Raw genomic sequence first — 20,691 nt, forward strand, 5'->3', positions numbered from 1 at the left:
TGAACAACATGGAGTAGAAACTGTTGACGAATATTTCATTTGAAGTAGACATATTTAACTATGGCCTGGCCAGCATCCATTTTCCCTCCTTCTGGTAATAGCATCCCAATTTTCCTTGGGGTAGGTACAACATACCTGCAAGCACCAGTCCATGTATTTTGGGAGGAGCTGACTCCAAGGGTGAACATATGACTCAGATCAGACCAATCATAGATTTGTACTCATGCTCTAGCCACTGTGATTGGCTGAGAGGTAAGTATATAGCCAATCTCAGCCAATGAGATTCAGTTCTGGGATTGCTGAACCTACAACATGATTGAGAGGAGAAATAATTCCTATTGGTGTTGCAAAAAACATAGGATATATACTTCAAACTGCTGACAGTCATCTACTCAGAGACATTTTTTGGTAGTCCCCTGTATACACATGTGTTAGTCTGAGTTGGACTTCCTGTCACCAGTCTTAATTTATCATGCAAGACATCCAAATTATTTGAGCAGGGGGATAATGGGCTCAAAACTCAACAAGATTGCGACTTCCCTGGCAGTCCAGTGGTTAGGACCCTGCGCTTTCACTGCTGAGGGCCTGGGTTCAATCCCTGGTCTGGGAACTAACATCCCACAAGCCGCACAACACAGCCAAAAAAAAAAAAACAAAACAAAACTCAACAAGATAAATTTAGAGCCTCAACTTCAATGTTGAAAATCACCTGTGTGTCCAGGAAGGCTGCTGGGGTGCTGCTGATGTTCTGCCTCTTGATCTGAGTGCTGGTTGCATGGGGACCTTCAGCATATGAAAGTGCAACCAGTTTTTCCCCTTTCTGTATGAATAATACACTTCAACAAACAGTTATTTTTAAAAAAAGATCAACTGCGTTAGGACCAGATGGGGAAGATGTAACTCCACTAATGGGACACTGATCCGAGAGCTTTAGTTTCTTATAAGCTCAATATGAGTCAACAGTGGCTGCCCAAAAAGCCAATGGAAACTTAGTCATACTAATAGACACACTCAACCTGAACGAGGAAACTGACAGCGCCATTCACCCTAGGGTGGGCCAGATCAGACTTTGGGGAAAGATATAGACAAAGTAGAGGATGTTCACAAATCTCAAAGTCACATCTCATAAGAGTCAGGGGGAGAAGAGATGGGAGGAGATGATACAGGCAGGACAGGCTGAATGAAACCCTGGAATGAACAGGGTTTGAATAAACAGACAACCCTACGATCTGCAAATAATGTTATTTTCTACACATAAAACCCCCAAGGAACCTACTGAAAAGCTGAGACTCAGGCGCTCAGTGGCCTGATACAAAGTTAATATACAAAAACTTAAAGCCCTCCTTTCGAGAAATAAACAGAACTTACATGAAAATAAAAAACAAACCCTAGGGCTTCCCTGGTGGTACAGTGGTTGAGAATCTGCCTGCCAATGCAGTGGACACGGGTTCGAGCCCTGGTCTGGGAAGATCCCACATGCCGCGGAGCAACTAGGCCCGTGAGCCACAACTACTGAGCCTGCATGTCTGGAGCCTGTGCCCTGCAACAAGAGAGGCCGTGACAGCGAAAGGCCCGCGCACCGCGGTGAAGAGTGGCCCCCGCTCGCCGCAACTAGAGAAAGCCCTCGCACAGAAACGAAGACCCAACACAGCCAAAAATAAATAAATAAATTAATTAATTTAAAAACAAAAAACAAAAAAAAACCCTAGAGCTTTCCTAAAGGACATAAAAGAATACTTTCCCAATAGAGACATGTACTACTCACCTACTTAGAAAAACTCACTATGACAAAGATCAGCTTAGTCCAAATTAACTTTTTAAATTGTGGTAAAATATACATAACATAAAATTTACCATTTTAACAATTTTTAGTGTCCAGTTCAGTGGTATTATGTACATTCACATTGTTGGGCAACCATCACCACCATCATCCATCTTCAGAACTTTTTTCATCTTCCCGAACTGAAACTCTGTACCCATTAGACAATAATGTCTCTTTCTCCCTTCCCATCAGTCCCTGGTTAAATTTTTTTTCAATTTTTGTTATCGTGGTAAAACACACATAACATAAAACTTACCATCTCAACTATTTTAAAGTGTACAGTTCATTGGTATTAAATATATTCACCACCATCACCACCATCCACCTCCAGAACTCCTTTCATTTTGAAAAGCTGAAACCCTGTGTCCGTTTATAATACTGATCAATTTTGGAGGAACCTATTTTTGAGCTTTGCAGGGAAAACTAACCCAAAAGGTCTTAAATATTATGTGAACAGCCGAAAATAACCAGGAACATTTTGAAAAGGAAGAGCCATATGAAGGACTTTTCTAACATACATTAAGCCACAATATAGAACTACAAGGATCAAAACAGTGCAAAACTGGCACAAAAACAGATTGTTAGAACAGAATAAACAGCTTGGAAAGTTACCCTTCTTCACAGATAAGGGTCTAGAGTATGAGGGTGGCATCACAAACTCACGGGGAAGGGAAAGATGCTGAACAATTGATAATTCTTTGGAAACAATACAGAGATAGACAGTTTTTTCAGTTATTACTTTATACTCAAATGAATTCCAGAAGGATTACGTATTTAATTTATTTAAATAAGGCCCCCAAAATCTAGAACATAAAGGGAAATATACATCACTGGATGAGGAAACACTTTAGAGCAAGAGTCAGCAAACTTTTTCTGTAAAGGGCCAGAGAGTAAATATTTTCATCTTTGCAGGCCTTATGGTCTCTGCTGCACCTACTCAGCTCTGCCATTATGCTGTGAAAGCAGAGACAGTATGTCAACAAATGGCTGTGGCTGTGTGTCAATAAGACTTTATTTACAAAAACAGATGGTGGGAAGATTTGGCTTTCCAGCCATAGTTTTCTGATCCCTGTTTTAGAGGGATAAAAGCAAAGAACAAAATAATTGGGAAAAAAAGCAAATATCATTAGGTTTGGCTACATAAAAATTGAGGACTCCACGCCATAAAAAATATATATATACGATAAACAAAATGTTAAAGCAAACACACACACACACACACACATAATGCAGGAAATATTTGCACCATACATGACAACAGAGTTAACATCTCCCCCTCTGTTTTCATTCTTCCCCTTTCCTTCTCCCCCTCACACACAAACATATACAATCATTGAAATCAATAAGAAAAAGAAACACAGTAGTAGAAAAAATGGACAAAAATCTAAACAGAGGAAGAAATGACCAGTAAGCTTATAAATAGGTATTCAACCTCAAACATCTCAATCATATGCATATTAGGACCACAGAACTATTTTTCATATATCAAATATATCAGCAAAGTGTGTTTTTAGTGCCACTGACCAGTGTTGATGGGGAAGGCAGAGGTCAGGCAGGCCTGGTACGCACTGCTGATTGGGGTGTAAACTGATGTAACCTTCCTGGTGACCAAATAAGCAGTTTATATTGAAGCTTTGCATATGTTATACCCTTGAGTCTATTGAACCTCTGAGAATCTACTCTAAGTAAATCATCAAAGCTGTGGCCAAATACTTTTATACAATGATAATCACGATGGCATAATTTATAGTAGCAAAAATTAGAAACAACCTCAAAATCCAATAATATGGAAAGTGGTTCCATAAATTATGGTACACTCAGACAGAGCTGTATGAGGTTGTCATTTAAAATCTCTTTTCCAAAGACTATATAAAGACAATAAAATAGTCAACCTCTAAGCAACATTTGACTCAGCAGACAGACCTTTCTTCTAAAATCACCTCCTTCCCTAGGCTTCTGAGATGCCACACCATCCTAGTTTCCTTTCTTCCTCCCTGGCAGATGGTTCTTGGTCCCTTTTGTTCTCTTCTTCTTGGCTTAACATGTAGCTATTAAGGTGTCCCAGGGCTTTCTCTTGGGGCCCCTTCTTTGCTCTATCCTACTTCGTACATGATCTCAGACAGTCCCTTCACTTTAAAAAGGTTGCATTTGTAAGCTGATGACTCCCAAATTTTTAAATCCATCCCTGAGACCACCCCTTGGATGTTAAAAAGGCATGTCAACTTGGATGGCCCTGCAGAACTCTTGATTCTATTCAAATTCCCACCTCCCTCCCACCCCAGTCTTTGCAGTCTCAAAATACGGCACCATCATCCACTTAGGTGCTCAAGTCAAAAACCAAGGGTCATCTCCAAGTCCTTCCCTTTGTCACCTGACACACAAGCCCTGGCGGCTCTACCTCTTCATTTCTCCATCCCCACGGCCAACACTCAGGCTGTCACCTAAGCCTCTGAGATAGCTTGTGATAAGGCCTCCCTGTTCCCACTCATGCTGCCATAGGAAGACTCCTACTGTCTCTTCTCCACTCAGCAGCCAGCAAAGGCTTTTCACAATCTATGTCTCACCCCATGCTTCCCCCTCTCAAAACCCACCAGTGGCTTTTCATCTCAACCCAATTAAATGTACACGTCCTACCACAGTCTTCAGGGGTCAATGTCCCCCAGGCTACCTCTCTGCCTCCATCTTCTTTCCGTCCTCAAGTTCATTCCCATCCCATGCCTTCATCCCGTTCCTCCAGATTCCCATGTGGCTGCCTCTTTCTCCACATTCAAAGGTCAGCCCAAGTCACCTCCTCAGAGGCACTCTCCCTGGTGTCATAGCTTACAAATGGCCTCCCACCCCAGCCCTTATTTATACCACTACTTGGCTTAGGTTCTTCAAAGTACAGAGTAGATGACTAATTTTGTTGAACTGAAAAATGTTAGGGTGAAAGTTATTTTGTAAATACACACACAGTCACTCTGTGTTTGAATGCGGATACCAAGAGTGAAGACAACTGGGATGAGTACACCCCATGTGTGCCCCCCAGAACATGGACAAACAATGGTTATCCGTCTTTTTCTCTAAAAAGGACAAAGAGATCCTCTCACTGATAATGTTTATTGCCAATGATAGAATTTGAGCTTTCAGGCAAAAACTTGTATCACCACCATGACCTTATAGTTTCCCAGTACTTGGAAGAATTTTCTGGTGAGATTAGTGTTGAAAATATAAATTTTTTATTGAAGTATAGTTTATTTACTATATTGTATTAGTTTCTGGTGTACAGCACAGTGATTTAGTTTTGGTTTTTTTTTGCAGATTATATTCCATATAGGTTAGAAAGTATAAATTTTTTATATTGTATAATGAAATGTGTCAACATTTAGAAGATCTGTATAACTCAGTCAACCAATACTTTATTTTTTCCTCCAGGTTTACTGTGATATAATTGACATATAACATTGTGAAAGTTTAAGGTGTATAACGTGTTGATTTGATACGTATATATTGCAAAATAATTACCACAGTAAGGTTAGTTAACACCTCCATTGTCTCTGGTAATTACCCTTTTTGCATATGTGTGGTGAGAACATTTAAGATCTACTCTCCTAGCAATTCCAAATATATAATATATTATTGTTAACTATAGTCAGCCTGCTGTATGTTAGATCTCCAGAACTTATTCGTCTTATAACTGGAAGTTTATACCCTTTGACCCCCACCCTTACCAGGCCCTAGCAATAACCATTCTACTCTGTTTCTATGAGTTTGGCTATTTTACTTCAATACGTAAAGTGGTATCATACAATATTTGTCTTTCTCTGACATTTTGCTTAGCATAATGCCCTCGAGTTTCATCCATGTTGTCCTAAATGGCAGTATTCCCTTCTCTTTTATGGCCAAATAATATTCCATTTTGTGTGTGTGTGTATATATATATATATATATATATATATATATATATATATATATATATATATATACCACATTTTTTTTATCCATTCATTCATTGATGGACATTTAGGTTGTAGTGAATAATGCTACAATGAATATTGCAATGCAGATATCTCTACAAGGTAGTGATTTCATTTCCTTTGGATATATACTCAAAAGTGGGATTGCTGGATCATATGGTAGTTATATTTTTAATTCTTAAAGGAATCTCCATACTATTTTCCACAGTGGCTTCACCAATTTACATTCCCACCAACAGTGCACAGAGTTCCCTTTTCTCCACACCCTCACCAACACTTATTATCTCATCTTTTTGATTAATAGACAATCTAAAAGGTATGAGGTGATATCCCACTGTGGTTTTGACTGGCATTTCCCTGATGATTAGTATGTTGAGCATCTTTTCATGTTCCTGTTGGCTATTTGTATATCTTCTTTGGAAAAATGTCTATTCAGGTCCTCTGCCCATTTTTTAATTGGATTATTTAGCTTTTTTGCTATTGAGTTGTATAAGTTCTTTATATACTTTGGATATCAACTCCTTATCTGATATATGGTTTTCAAATCTTATCTCCCACTCTGTAGGTTGCCTCTTCATTTTATTAGTTGTTTCTTTTGCTGCCCAGAAGCCTTTTAGTTTGATGTAGTCCTACTTGTTTACTTTTGCTTTTGTTGCTTTTGTTTGCTTTTGGTGTCATATCCAAAAAAGTGAACCAATATTTTCTAAGAGACCAATACATTATGTTGAAAAAGTATGCATGTATAAAAGAGCCATTCAGAATGTAAGACAAACCAATGGATTTTAACGTAATAGCATAAGAAGGGCTAAAAATTGATCTAGTTTCAGATTCCACATTGCAATTAACCTTCAAGAAACTAATACCTGTTGCATTTGATTGAGATTTCAAAGAATATCCACATTTATCTGAAAAAGCAATTAAAATATTTCCTCCCTTTTCCAACTATATATCTGTGTGAGGTAAGATTTTCTTCATTTACTTCAACCAAAATAACATATCACAACAGATTGAATTCAGAAGTGGATGAGAGAATCCAGCTGTCTTCTATTAAGCCAGACCTTTAAAAGATTTGCAAAAGCATAAAACAAGGCTACTCTCCTATTTTTTTTCGTTTTGAAAATATCATATCTTGATTATTTGCGAAAAAGTCTAATTTACTTTCCTATATGAATATTTAGTAGAATTTTTAAAATATTTTGATTAAAATTATATATTCAAAGTCTGAGTCAGTTTTAAGAAAACTTTGCCTTAAAATAAATGGATAATCCAGAAAAAAAAAAAGAAAAAGAAAATATCATTTCTCATAAAAAGTTTTATGTCAACATGTGTGGTGGTTTTCAAACATGTCCACAAATTCTCCTCCCTTCAAGAGGTAGAGCCTAATTCCCTTCCCCTTGAGTGTAGGTTGGACTCAGTGAATCATTTCTAATGAATAGAATATGGCAGAAGCAATGGTATGTGACTTAGAAGGCTAGGTCGTAAAAGGCACTGTGGTTCCCTCCTCGCTCTATCTCTTGGGTCACTGGCTCTGCAGGAGGCCAGCTGCCATGTTGAGAGGATGCTCAAGCAGCCCTAGGGAGAGGCTCATATGGCAAGAAACTGAGGCCTCCTGCCAAGAGCCATGTGGGTGAGGCATCTTGGAAGTGGATTCTCCAGCCCCAGTTAAACCTTGAGGTGATTGCAAACTTATGAGAGACCCTGAGTTAGAATCACCCAAGCTAAGCTGCTCCAGGGTTCTTGACTCACAGAAATTGTGTAAGACAGTAAATATTTATTGTTTTAAGTTTCTAAATTCTGAGCTCATCTGCTATGCAACAATAGATAACTAGTACAACAGTTAATGAATTTATTTTTATGTTTTAGTCAGTGAATATTTTAATTCCTCAGTTTTAATTTCCAATATGGTAAATATTGATATAGAACCCAGTTAAACAAAAGTTCTTAGGGGTTCTCAGTTTTTAATAATATAAAGGGGCTTTGAGACCAAAAAGTGTGAAGACTATTGTCCTAAACTCTGCAAATTGCTCCTTTATTAAGCTTTTCTCAAATTATCCCACGTGAGAGCAATTTCTGTTTCCGATCAGAGCTCTGACTGACAGAACGACACCAAAATATTATCAATGATTGTTGCTCTTCAGTAGGAGGACATGATTTTATCTTCTTCTTAATGTTTTCTTTTCTGTACTTTACATTTTTTTCTACAAATAAGGATGCATTATTTTTATAATTAGGAGAAAAGAAACTTCCCTTTTCAAAATCATCAAAAGTGAAAGTTAGAGCTGTGTTTTCTTTAGATGAGTCAATGGTTGAAGCTTGGCTTGCAGAGCCCAGGTGTCCGCCAACGCACCTGGGAGTTGGGGAGAAGTTTATGGGGGTGGGGTGGGGGAGGGGAGATGGCTGAGGAGCCAGCACCCCCCGCCTACCTCAGCCAGAATAGTTCCTTCATGTGCTTTACATATTGGGTTTCTGCATAATATTGCATTTAAAGAAAAGTTTCCACTTAAAAAAAAAAGTTTGAAAACCTTTACCACGAGAATAACAGCTGAAGAGTTAAAATCAGGCTATAGAAGAATCACTCAAACTTCTTCCTCAATGTGAACAGAGTTTCCATAAAGGAAACCCTACATATTCTGAGGGAAGAACAGAAGCCCTGACAACTTAATAAATGTTTGGTGGTTTCAAGAGAGGCTGGCTCATGTGGCCATGGAAAGAAGTTATAGGGATGAAGAGCTTATCCAGGGACCCCCCAGTACTAAGGGCCCAAGAGGCCAGCAGAAACATCAGGGTCCTTCAGGCCCACAGAGACACAGATCAGAACCACAAGTGAATGGTTCTCTTATTTTCTTTAAAAAAAAAAAGCAGGAGGTACCAGGACCACCTGGTGGTTAAAAGCATGGGCTTCAGGGACAACAGATCTGGGTTCAAGTCCCAGGTCTGACACTTAAAACCTATGAGATCTTGGCAAGTGACATAGCCTCTCACAGCTTCAATGTAAGGGTACAATGTACAATTTCACCTGTAAAATGAAGTCTGAGAATGTAAAATTGTGAAGCCATTTTGCAAAACAGTTTAGCAGTTTCCTAAAAGTTAAACATAAATTTACCACGTGACCCAACAATTCCATTCCTAGGTAACTGCCCAAGAGAAGTGAAAACATATGTCCCCAAAAGGACTTGCATACAAATGTTCTTAGCAGCATTACTCATCATTACCCCAAATGGAAACCATCCAAATGTTCATCAACTGGTGAATGGGTCCCCAAAATGTGGCACATCAATACTGCAGAATACTATAGGGCAATAAAAAGGCATAAAGTCCTGATGCATGCCACAGCCTAGATGCACCTTGAAAACATTATTCTAAATGAAAGTAGCCAATCACAAAAGATCACATAGTGTATAAGTCCATGTAAATGAGATGTCCAGAAAAGGCAAATATATAGAGGCAAAAAATAGATTTGTGGTTGCCTGGGGCAGGGGCTGGAGTAGAAACTGGGAATGACTACAAATGGACTCAAAGTTTCTTTTTAGGGTGATGGAATATTCTAAAACGAGGCTGTGGTGATGGATTCCCAACTTTGTAAATTTATTGAAAATCATTGAACTGTACACTTAAAGTGGGCAAATTTGATGATATGTAAATTAAAGCTCAATAGAGCTGTTTTTTAAGAATGGAGTTTGACTCTCTGCCTCAGAGGGTTGCTGGAAAGATTAACTGAGATAATGCCTGTAAAGCAGGCAGCCTGGTACAAAGCAAGCACTTGGTAAATAATAATAATGATGACAATCAGAATATACACTAATAATAGATTATGTAAGTGTAGAATAATAGATAATGCAGGATAACAACAATTTATATCATATGTACTTCTCATTTAAATTTTTTAAATTAAAGTATAGTTAATTTACAATGTTGTGTTAGTTTCCGGTGTACAGCAAGGTGACTCAGTTATACATATATACGTTTTCATATTCTTTTCCATTATAGTTTATTACAAGATATTGAATATAGTTCCCTGTGCTATACAGTAGGACCTTGTTGTTTATCTATTTTATATACAGTAGTTTGTATCTGCTAATCCTAAACTCCTAATTTATCCCTCCGCCTCCCTTTTCCCCTTTGGCAACCATAAGTTTGTTTTCTATGTCTGTGGGTCTGTTTCTGTTCTGTAAATAAGTTCATCTGTGTCATATTTTAGATTCCACATAGAAGTGATATCATATGTATAGCATATGTACTTCTTACCATACCACTCCCACATGTGTCAACCCAATTTAATCCTACAGGATTAAATTAAGGCAAGTGTACTATATCATCCTTGTTTTTACAGATGGGGGAAACCGAGGCACCAAGAAATTAATGAACTTTCCCAGGTTGCGCAGCTAGTATACGGCAGAGCTGGGATGGGGAGTCCTGGATAACTAGCTCCGGAGACTATGCTTCTCTCCACGACACTGCACTGCCAAGGCCCCTGGACCTTGGACCCAAGTCAGCTGTGTACTGAGTTACTGCTCTACCTAGTGATGGGGGAAAGGGTACAGAAAAGGATCAGAGACAGCTCCCCAAGAAGGTACCACAGGACCTAAACCTGAAGGGTGTAGGACTTAGTCAGGGGAAGAGTGTTCCAGACAGAGGGAACCGCATATGCAAAGGGGGAAAGGTAAGAGAACGCAGGGCTTGGGCAGGAAGCCAGAGGAGGTGGAAGTGGCTGGAACTGATACCCAGCAGTGGGAACATGGGGCTCAGGCAAGTCCAAGGCCACGGAGGGTCCCTGGTGCCCGGACATTAGCCTGAGGCAATGCGGAGCCAGAGAAGGAAAGTCAGTGAGTTCCCCAGCACTGCCTTACTCCAGGAATGACGCACATCACCCTGGCAGGTGGAGGAGGTTGACTCAGCCACTGCTGTGAGCTCAGGGGAGCGGGGGAGCTGCTACCCCACGTTCCCATCCCACTGTCAGCTAACTCCCCAGCAGCTGCCCCAGCACCAGCTCCCCAGCATGCAGAAGCCGTCCTAGCCAGCTGGGAGCACCGGGCTTGGTCATGCTGCCAGGAAGCTGAACATAGTCTGGTGACAGCGCCTGCTGGTGGCTGGCAGCTTCCACACCCCCGCTCAAAACCCAGATAACTGTGGACCCCAGGGGCACCTCTCACCGCACTCCAACTGCCTGCCACGGGGCGCAGTGCTCTGGCCCTCCACTCTCACTTGGCTGTCAGGGGAACAGCCTGGGGGATCTATCACTTTTCTTATTCAGATTTAATATACAGATAAACATTTGCATGTGTGCACAGAACATTCACTGTGGCAAAAGCAAAACTACTGAAAACACTTATATGCCTAACAAAAAGGAAGTAGTTCAAAAATGCTGGTGAATCCATACTGTAGAATACTACGAAGCAATTAAAAAGGAGAATGCAGATCTATTATCCCATTGTACTGGCATGAAAACACCTCCAAGATACACTGCTGGGTAAAAGTAAATACCTACAGAATAATATATCGAGTATATCATCACTTACATAAAAACCAAAACAAACAAAAATCACAAACTAGCTCTTTATTTCGCCAGGTCTACAAATACGTAAGTAAGAAAAATGCCCAGAAGGAAGCACATCAAACTAAGAGCAGCAGTAATCACAGAAGGGAGGGAGGGAGGGAGGAAGGAAGGAAGGAAGGAAGGAAGGGAGGGAGGAAGGAAGGGAGGAGGGATGGACGGGACTTTTTACTCTTTACATTTCTATGTAGTTTGATTTTTACCAGAAGCATGTATTTGGGTTCTTAAAAACATTAAAGTCTTAAAAAATAAAAATAAAAAAAACATAGGGAAAAGTGTGTTAAAATGATCACCATGCTGGTGCAGGGTTCAGGGTCACTTTTCAAAGAGCTGTGACATCCAGGATCTTGTCTAATTCTTGCTACACCCCCTTGAGGGCAAGCGTTCAAAACCCCTTTTACAGATTAAGAAACTGGAGCCGGAGAGGTGAAACAAGCTGTTGAAGGTCACATGCAGGGCCGAGGGGCCCCTGGACCTTGGACCCAAGCCCAGCACTCTTTCTAACCTGTACCCGTGGGAGCGCACCGCGGTGCGGGCCAGGGGGCGGGGGCCGGGGCTGGGGAAGCGGAAGGCTGGGGGGAGGCACGGATGCTCCAAAGCAGCCGGTCATCCAGCTCACAGAGCCTCTGAAAAGCCCCTTCAGCGAGGGGAAAGGGGCCTCAGTCAGGGGAGACGGGGGTGGAAGATGAGTGTGAAAGGAGGGCTGATGCAGCGCTGCCCACGCCAAAATCAGACGTCATGACGTGCCGCCCACTGAGTGGGAGGGACCCGACGCGTCACCCGGCAAATGACACGTGGGAAGTAGCCTCTCAGGGCCACGTCCCTGGAGCCTGAGATTTCACGCCTCTCTCACAGGGGCTGCTCACCCCAGGCTCTGGCTGCGCTTTTTGCAGCTGAGTGGTTCCGGGAATGCCTCTCTACTCAGTTCCCAGAGCTCTCTGTAACCAGGGCAGAAAGGGAAGTGTGCTTCTCAGAGGGTTCTAGAACCTGAGGACCTTAATACTCTTGTAAACCCTAATATTCTTTGGAGTGGTAAATGCCTCCACCCCTCAGTTCTTTTATTGGCTGCTTTAGCACCAAGTGTCTGGGGGGGTGTGGAGACAGGAGGCCAGAGAGACCCAGGAAACATGGCTAGGTCCCTCCAAGGACAGGCAGAAGGGATTCATATACAGGGAGGAACCAGAGCCTGCTGAGGGGAACACGGGATGCATGGACACATCTCAGCTGCACAGTGAGCAGGCGTGACCCCTCAGAGCATGCTCAGAGAAGAGGGCTTTGGCCAAATCACCGATCCTCTGTTCACTCTTATAATGCGGAGCAAACCCACGAGGCCATGAAGCCAGGGACAAGAGCCTGGATCCTGGGAGTTCTGATTCCAGCTCTCCTCCCTTGGTCAAGTTTCTGAACCTTGCTGGGTCTCAGTTTCCCCATCTGTAAAGTGGGTATTATTATACCTGCCTCTTTGGTATCATGATATCTGGATCATAAGACACATAATGACAATAACTAAATAAAATATAACAAGTACAGGGTATCCATAAAATCTGGAAACAGATTATATGAATGCATATATGTGTTCATATTTATTTATTCATCCGTTTTACAGAGTGAAAATGTCCTAGACAACACTGTGTACATTCGTCTCTGTTTCTAGACTTGCTGGACACTCTTTAAATAAATGTAATTTTATACAAGTATAATTTTATATAAATGTATATAAATATAATGAAATAAAATATAGTAACAATATAATAAACTAAAACATACTAATCACTTACACAGTAGGAGGGACCATGTCAAGGACTTGCAGGTATTCTCTATTTTAGTGTTCACAGCAAGCCCTGGAGGTGGATACTATTATTATCCCCATTTTACAGAGGCAGAAACTAAGGTACAGGGAGCTGAAGAGACTTGGCAGGGTCACCCAGGGGATAATTCCCAAAACCAGCTTGAGACCTGGGTCATCTAACCACAGAGCCTATGCTGTTCTCCACCCCTCTAAACCATCTACCTCGAAAGTGAAGACCGAATAAAAGGGACCAGCAGACAGTTCTGCCGTACAGAGGAGGAGCTTAGGAAATGCAAAGTCCTGTGAGTACTGAGCACCTGGAGGAGAGAAACCAAATCCAACTGGTTCACCACCATATCTGGAATAGTAATGCACAAGATGTAGGTTGACCGTCAGTATTAGTGGGAGGGAAGGAAAATGAGTATTCATTAGCCAAAGGCTGGTATTCTTGTTTTCAAAAAGAAGTCTCAGATTTCAGAGCCCTTCCTAGGAGCATCCATCTCCTAAGATGTGTGGGGCTGCGCAAACGTGGGCGAGGGCCAGACCCACCCAGCTCTCCCCTCCACTGGCACAGAACCCAGAATCCAAGAGGCCCAGGTGGCCACCCACCAACCAGGACCAGGAGTGACCTACCTTCCTCGGCGTCGTTCCTAAGCGAGGCCTCCAGCAGGGCCACGCTGGCCTCGAAGGACACCTTCTTTCGCCGGCCGCCCGTGCTGCGCTTCCGTTCATGCTTGCGCTTGCGATGCTGCAGGTCCTGCTCATACTGTGCCCACTTCTTCAGCTGCTGGGCCCGGCGCTTCTGGGCGGCGCGCAGCCGCTCCAACGTGGGCACCTTCTCCAGCAGCTGCAGCTCGGTCAGCAGGTCCACGTGGCTGGCCATGGCCTCCGCGCCTCCCCGCGCCCTGGCTGGAGGCTAGCACAGCGCGCCGGGGGCTGGGGCGGCATGGGGGCTCCTGCGGGGCTGGGACCGCATGCTGGAGCCTGTGGCGGGGAAGGGGAGAGACACACATGGACATGCTTGTCAGGCTCAAAACTCCGATCTGATGATGTCACCCGGCCCCATGTTCCAAACGCTTTTTTCCCCCTATCTTAACTATTTTTCTTTTTTTTAATTGAGATATACATGACCTATGACATTGTGTAAGTTTCAAGTGTACAACATGTTGATTTGATATACTGCAATATGATTACCACTGTTAGCTAACACCTCCATCACGGTCACATAATAATCCTTACTTTCGGGTGGTCATACTGTAATTTCATATAAGGTTGTTCTATTGTTATAACACATACGGGGTTTCTTTTTATAACATAGAAGGGGTTTTTTGTTAGTTTTAAAGGAATGAGGATTATATTTTGAATGTCTCTGTATTAATTACAAAATAGGTTAATATTGACAGATATAATCCACATAAATGAAAGCTCTTTGGGAACCTTAATCTTAAGAGTATAAAGGGGTCCTAAGACCCACAAATAGCTGCGGAACTATTGGGACCTAGAAAACCTTAGTTGAAGTTTTCCTCTTTGGATGACTTTTTTAAAAAAATTCACACCTCTTGCTCTCATCAGTTCTTGGGCAACATGAAGTCAACAAAATTTCAGTGTGAAGCCAAGTGGGTGCTGTCTTCCTGTAAGCACAGACCCTATGGGCTCTCAGATGCAGAAGGAAAAGGTCTTGGAACAACTTGAGCCTTTCTAAGCCTGTTTTCCCACCTGTAAAATTTTGTATCCACCTCCCAGAATTTACAGGATGTTCAAGGAAGAAAGAGCTGACGAAAAAAGTTATACCAAAGAGAAACAAGTTATAGCAAAGAGAAACAAGCTTGGAGGAAGAAAAGCAGGGACATGTAAACGCAGCACATCTGGGAACCCATGGGGGCAAGGCTGGTGGAAGATTGCAGGATGCTGGGTACAGGCCTACATTTATGTGCTGTGGAAATGCTCACTATCACAAAGGGGATCAGCATAGCACTGGACTTCAGCAGGTGATTGTTAATCTCCTGGGTTCCCTGCTTCACTCTGGAGCTGCTGGTCCTCAGGAGGCTAAAGACCAGGATTCAGCCTTCGGCTGGACCCTCAGGAGCTCAGAATGTTCTTCAGGTCTCTCCCTGAAGAGACTGGAGCATACACAGGAGGAATGGGGAAGGGGTTGGCTTGGCAATATTCAGAGGGCAAAGGCTCCTGGGGTCTGAGTGGACCTGATCTCAAGGATAAACATAAGCCAGGGACTTCCCTGGTGGCACAGTGGTTAAGAATCCACCTGCCAATGCAGGGGACACGGGTTCGAGCCCTGGTCCAGGAAGATCCCACACGCCACGGAGCAACTAAGCCCGTGCGCCACACCTACTGAGCCCGCATGCCACAACTACTGAAGTCCTCGCGCCTACAGCCCGAGCTCCACAACAAGAGAAGCCACTGCAATGAGAAGCCCGCACACTGCAGCGAAGAGTAGCCCCCGTGTAGCAGTGAAGACCCAACGCAGCCAAAAATAAATAAGTAAATAAATTTATTTAAAAAAAAAAAAAGGATAAACATAAGCCAATGGCAAGGCTCAGCAGGAAACAAGCAAACTGCCCTTGGTTGCCTTTTGTTTTGTTCTCAGTATCTTGCAATGCTTTTTCAATTAGTTAAACTTTTTATTTTGAGATAATTATAAATTTACATACAGTTGTAACAAATAATGTGGAACGATCCCGTGCAAACTTTACCTAGTTTATCCCAAAGGTAACATCTTGCAAAACTACAGTACAGTGTCAAAACCAAGAACCTGACGTTGATACAACCTATCAATCTATTCAGATGTCCCCAGTTTTATATGTACTCATTTGTATGTGTGTGTGTTTAGTTTTAAGCAATTTTGTCACAAGTGTAGGTTTGTGTATCCACCACCACAGTCAAGATACAAACAGTTCCATCACACAAGGATCCCTCATCCCCCTCTCCCAATGCACTCCTGTCCTTGCCCTTGTCAATCACTAATCTATTCCCCATCTCTTGAATTTTGTCACTTCAAAAATGTTATATAAAAGAATCAGACAGTGGGTAACCTTTTGGAATTGACTTTTTTCACTCAACATCCCTTAAGATTCATCCAAGTTGTTTTGCATAACAGTAGTTCATTCCTTTTTGGTTGCTGAGTGGTATCCCCACTTTATGGATGTGCCCCAGTTTGTTTATCCATTCACTCATTGAGGAGCATCAGGGTTGTTTCTAGTTTGGGGCTAATATATTCATGTACAGGTTTTTGTATGAACAGAAGTTTTCAATTCTCTGGAGTAAATACCCAAGAGTACAAGTTTCATAAGAAATTGTCAAACTATTTTCCAAAGTGGCTGTACCATTTTTTCATTCCCACCAGCCATGTGTGAGTGATCCAGTTTCTCTGCCAGAATTTGGCGTGCTCACTGTTTTTTAGTCATTTAGATAGATATTCCTTTTTAAAAGTAAGGAGCTCAGAAGAGTTGAATTCACAACCATGCTGTATCATCATGATGGTCAGAACTCACTGGGAGCTAGTGGACCACATATTTACTTTCCCCCACTTCTTCAAGGAATCAAACAATGAAACCTGCCCTGTGATGAGTTCTGGTTCAGAGATGGATTGAGGATCAGCTCTGCCTTCTAGGAAACCCAAGTCTGCCTGTCTGTCATCTATCTGTAAACTAATCTAATCCTTCTGATGACCTAATGAGATAGGTACAATTATCATCCCCATTTCACAGATAAGAAAACTGAGGCACCGAGAGATTAAGTAAACTACCCTACATCACACAGCTAGAAAATGGAAGACCTTTTCTGCCTAAGGTTATCAGAAAAGGCTCTCCAGAGTAGAAGGCAACTGATTTGAAACTCCAAGGATGAGTAGTCCACCAGGTGAAGAAGGCAGACATGGGAGCTTGGCAATGTACAAAGGCATGGAGAGGGGCTGAACACCATGGAGGAAATTCTGGGAACCAACATGCACAAACATGGCTGGAAGTGGATGGGACTGCCCAGCCCAATGGGAACAGGAGTCTTGTGGGAAGCAGTGAGCAACCTGTGGTACAAGGCCAGACAACCAGAAAGTCCCCTGTGGTTCACATCATGTTTTTGTGTTTGCTTGGTTGGTTTTTGGCCCACACCACAGTTTACAGTATTGTCATTCATTGCTAACTTTTAAAACTTGAAGATTTTATATCCAAAATCAGATTTTCAGCTTTTCTTAGAACATCTCAGTACCTGGCCACACTGGGCTCACGTGGCAATTATCAGCAGGTTTGGAGTAGGACTGTCCCCTTTAGATGGGGCCCATCTAATTTCCCATAGTCCCCACTACCCCCCCATTACTCCCACCTGACCTCCTTCACTAATTGGCATCACTTGCCAGCTCCTATGGTCATTTCAGTTTGCAAGCCCTGCCTTAGGCGGAATGAGACAGCAGTCTCCAAATATCCACAAGTCCAATCTGCACAAGAAAGAGAAGATAGTCTGTGAGTCTCCCCAGTGCAGAACAGGACCAAGGCATAGGGGAACAGTAGTGTGCACCGAAAAAAAACAGGCACCTGGCCTCCAGAGCTGTCCAACAAGCAATTGAACAAGGGCTTGTGGTCCAGTGGCTGTCTCTGGAGGTGGCAAATTCTCCGTCACTCACCGGAGAATACAATTTCTACTAATGACAGATCAGCCTAAGTGTTCTGTACAATTTCTTTCAGCCCTAAGATTCTGTACACAGATGGTTACTCATTTCTTCATTATTAAGTATTCACTGATCACCTACTAAGTGGTAGGTACCAAAAACATGCTAAGACTGAAGATAAGAATAATCATATCAATCACCCTGTTAAAGGCCTTAATCCTTTTCCAAGAACATCCTCAGCCATCATCCCAGCCAGGTGTTTCCCTAAGTGTAGAAAGAGAACCCATACCGAGGGAATTTTCAAAAGTTCAGGACAAGACTTGATATAACATGGAATCAGAGACACCAAGTTACCTCCTTTTCATTTCTTTTTCAGTCTATCAGATTGTCTCCAGAAGAAAGTGCTAATAGTTCGTTGCTAATAGACATCTTTATAACCACGTTTATAACCATGTCAATTTCCCTCTTAAACAAAGAGAAAGCAGGCCTCAGGCTAATAGCCTTGGGCAAGAAATGGTATCTAAGACAGAATGTAATAACAATGATTTTTTTTTCCCTGTGGATTTGGTTTCACAGTTAGTGTTTATTTATGGTAGTGAAATAAAATTTCCTTTTTAAATAAATCTACTTCAGTGGAAATCTTGCAAGGTGGTAGCAAAGAAAAATTAAATAATGATGGTATTTCGTGCTGGCAAAAATTGTGATTGACATTTGGGAAACCGTCCTGGTCACTGATCCTCAGTGACAACAATCTTATAAAAGAAGCACTCATAGGAGCTCATTACTTCATCTGACAAATATTTATTGGGCATCTATCACATGGCCAGGACTGCACTGAGAGCTAGGTATACAGAAGGGTAAAGACAGGTACAGTCCCTACCCATTGGATGGATGACAAAACAGAGGCACAAGGGAGTGGAGGACACACTCACGGGATACAGAGACTGAGCAGTAACTTGAACCCTGGGCCTGACTCCCAGTATAATGCTCCCTCCTTGGGCCTCAGGGTGGGGGGCCCCAGGCAGACAGAAGGCACTCACTGCTGTGCCTTCCCTGGCTTGGACAGTTTGCTTGGGTAAAGGAATTAAGGGCAGTTGCCCAGCCCCCTGGAGAAAGGTGAGAACAATGCCTCCCAAGAGCCAAAAAAGGGGGCCAGAGCACATTTTCTCTGACTTTCCTCTCTCTGCCAGCTCCCACCCGGCTCGCCCCTCTGGGTTCCCTGGAGCTGGGGCTCCAGGACAGCTCCCTCTTGACTGCTGGTTTTCAGGTGACCTAGTTTCCCCCAATAGACCCACACACCTCCTCCCACCCCCGTCCAAGAAAACCCTGCTTGGTCTAATTAAAGAATTGCCATCAGTGCTGTTAACACAGCAGCTGGGCAGCCCTTAAGACAGGGCACTGGCCTGGGTGCTGGGGCAGCCCACAGAAGTCCTGGCTCCTATGAGCTGTGGACTGGCTCCCTCGTGAGACCCGGTGCCCCTGCCCATACTTCCAGAGATAGCCCTGGTTGGTGATGGGGACACAGCCCAAACTGCCAGGACCCAGGAGAGCAATGGCATTATCAACTCTTTTTTTTTCTCTCTCTCTCTCTTTTAAGGGTAGGGGAGTTTTTATTTATTTATTATTTATTGGCCGCTGCGCGTGGCATGCGAGATCTTAGTTCCCCCACCAGGGATTGAACCCATGCCCCCTGCAGTGGAAGCGTCCTGGAGCCCTAACCACAGGACCGCCAGAGAATTCCAGGCATCGTTAACTCTTAAAGGAGATCCCCAAGGAGGACCTCACTGGAGGAAAACCAGCTCCACGGAGACATACTGAGCCCAGTGTGTTGTGGGAGCATCCGAATGGACCATCTTGAAGAGAACTGGGCACGATGTGGGCACGCGAGCTAATGGAATGATTAGGCTAGAGACGCGGGTGGGGGAGGGGTCCGCAGAGGCCAGGTTGGGGTGAGGTTATCCAGGAAGTGTATGCGCTGTGAAAAGAGGAATCAGAAGCAAGGGGAAAACAAAGTACGGTACTTGATAATTTTTCCAACCAGTGGCTGTGTCAGGTCTGGGTGGATGAACCAAAGTAGCCCGATTCTGGGCAGCCCCAAGTCTGAGGCCAACGCCCTTAACCCTCAGTGAGGCAGGAACAGGCAGTTGGAGTAAGCCTTCATTCAGCCTCTGACTGCTGTCTGACAAAGCCGAACTGGATTCCTGTTGGTGTATCCACTAACCCTCGCTGCCAAGCAGTGTAGGGAAGCAGGGGCTGCAGCTGCGCTTGGGGACGAGGTGGAGGCGGGCTGGGCAGGGTGCACTACAGAATCCCTCCCCTCCCCCAAAAATGAAAAGAAGGCTATTATAAGAGTGTTGTTTGGGGGATGATATGTCTCTGAGGAAACGAGAAGAAGAAGAAAGGCATGGGCCCATTGAAATACACAGCTTGGTGATGGTCTGTGTAGTTCCCTATCACTCCGTGCTGATTGGCCAGAGTCCATGAGCAACAGCCTAAGCCCAGCCAGAGTGATTGGTTGGGGGTAGGCACATGACCTAAGCTGGACCAATCAGAAGCTGTCTCTTCCCATGCCCATGAACGGGAAGCATGAACCCCAGTTGCTGCTGGAAGCCGGGCTTTGGATAAGGCCAATACTCGGGAGTCAGAGGAGGGAAACAGGGTCCTTTAATTTAGGGACCTCTGGACTTTATCTCCTTTATTATTTAAGCCAGTTGAATTGATTTTGTTACTTGTAGCCAAGAGTACCCTAACAGACATTTATGCTACTTTTAGGGATGCAGGAATGGGAGCCCCAGAAGGAGATGTTGCCTGAATCAGAATGAGTGGTCTCTTGCTGGGGCATATCGCCAGATACCTCCACTTCCCCTAGAATGGCCATCTTATGGCCCTCCAGGCCCAAGCTGAGGGCCAGCCTTGAAGAAGGGCGGGAAGGCCAAAGCCAGGTTTCCACGGCAG

At 43.3% G+C, this 20,691-nt stretch overlaps 1 protein-coding gene across 1 annotated transcript in view; it reads right to left on the reverse strand.

Annotated features, from left to right (window-relative positions):
* Positions 1 to 20,691, reverse strand: part of PPP1R16B (protein phosphatase 1 regulatory subunit 16B) — a 96,799-nt gene that overhangs the window by 56,723 nt on the left and 19,385 nt on the right. Inside the window, exon 2 of the mRNA XM_061208950.1 lies at positions 13,752 to 14,102. Within this exon, the coding sequence (XP_061064933.1) occupies positions 13,752 to 14,001 (250 nt within the window). The 5' untranslated portion in view covers positions 14,002 to 14,102. The remainder of the gene's footprint in view (positions 1 to 13,751; positions 14,103 to 20,691) is intronic.

This window comes from Eubalaena glacialis, chromosome 13 (assembly GCF_028564815.1).
Source record: "Eubalaena glacialis isolate mEubGla1 chromosome 13, mEubGla1.1.hap2.+ XY, whole genome shotgun sequence".
Lineage (NCBI taxonomy): Eukaryota > Metazoa > Chordata > Mammalia > Artiodactyla > Balaenidae > Eubalaena > Eubalaena glacialis.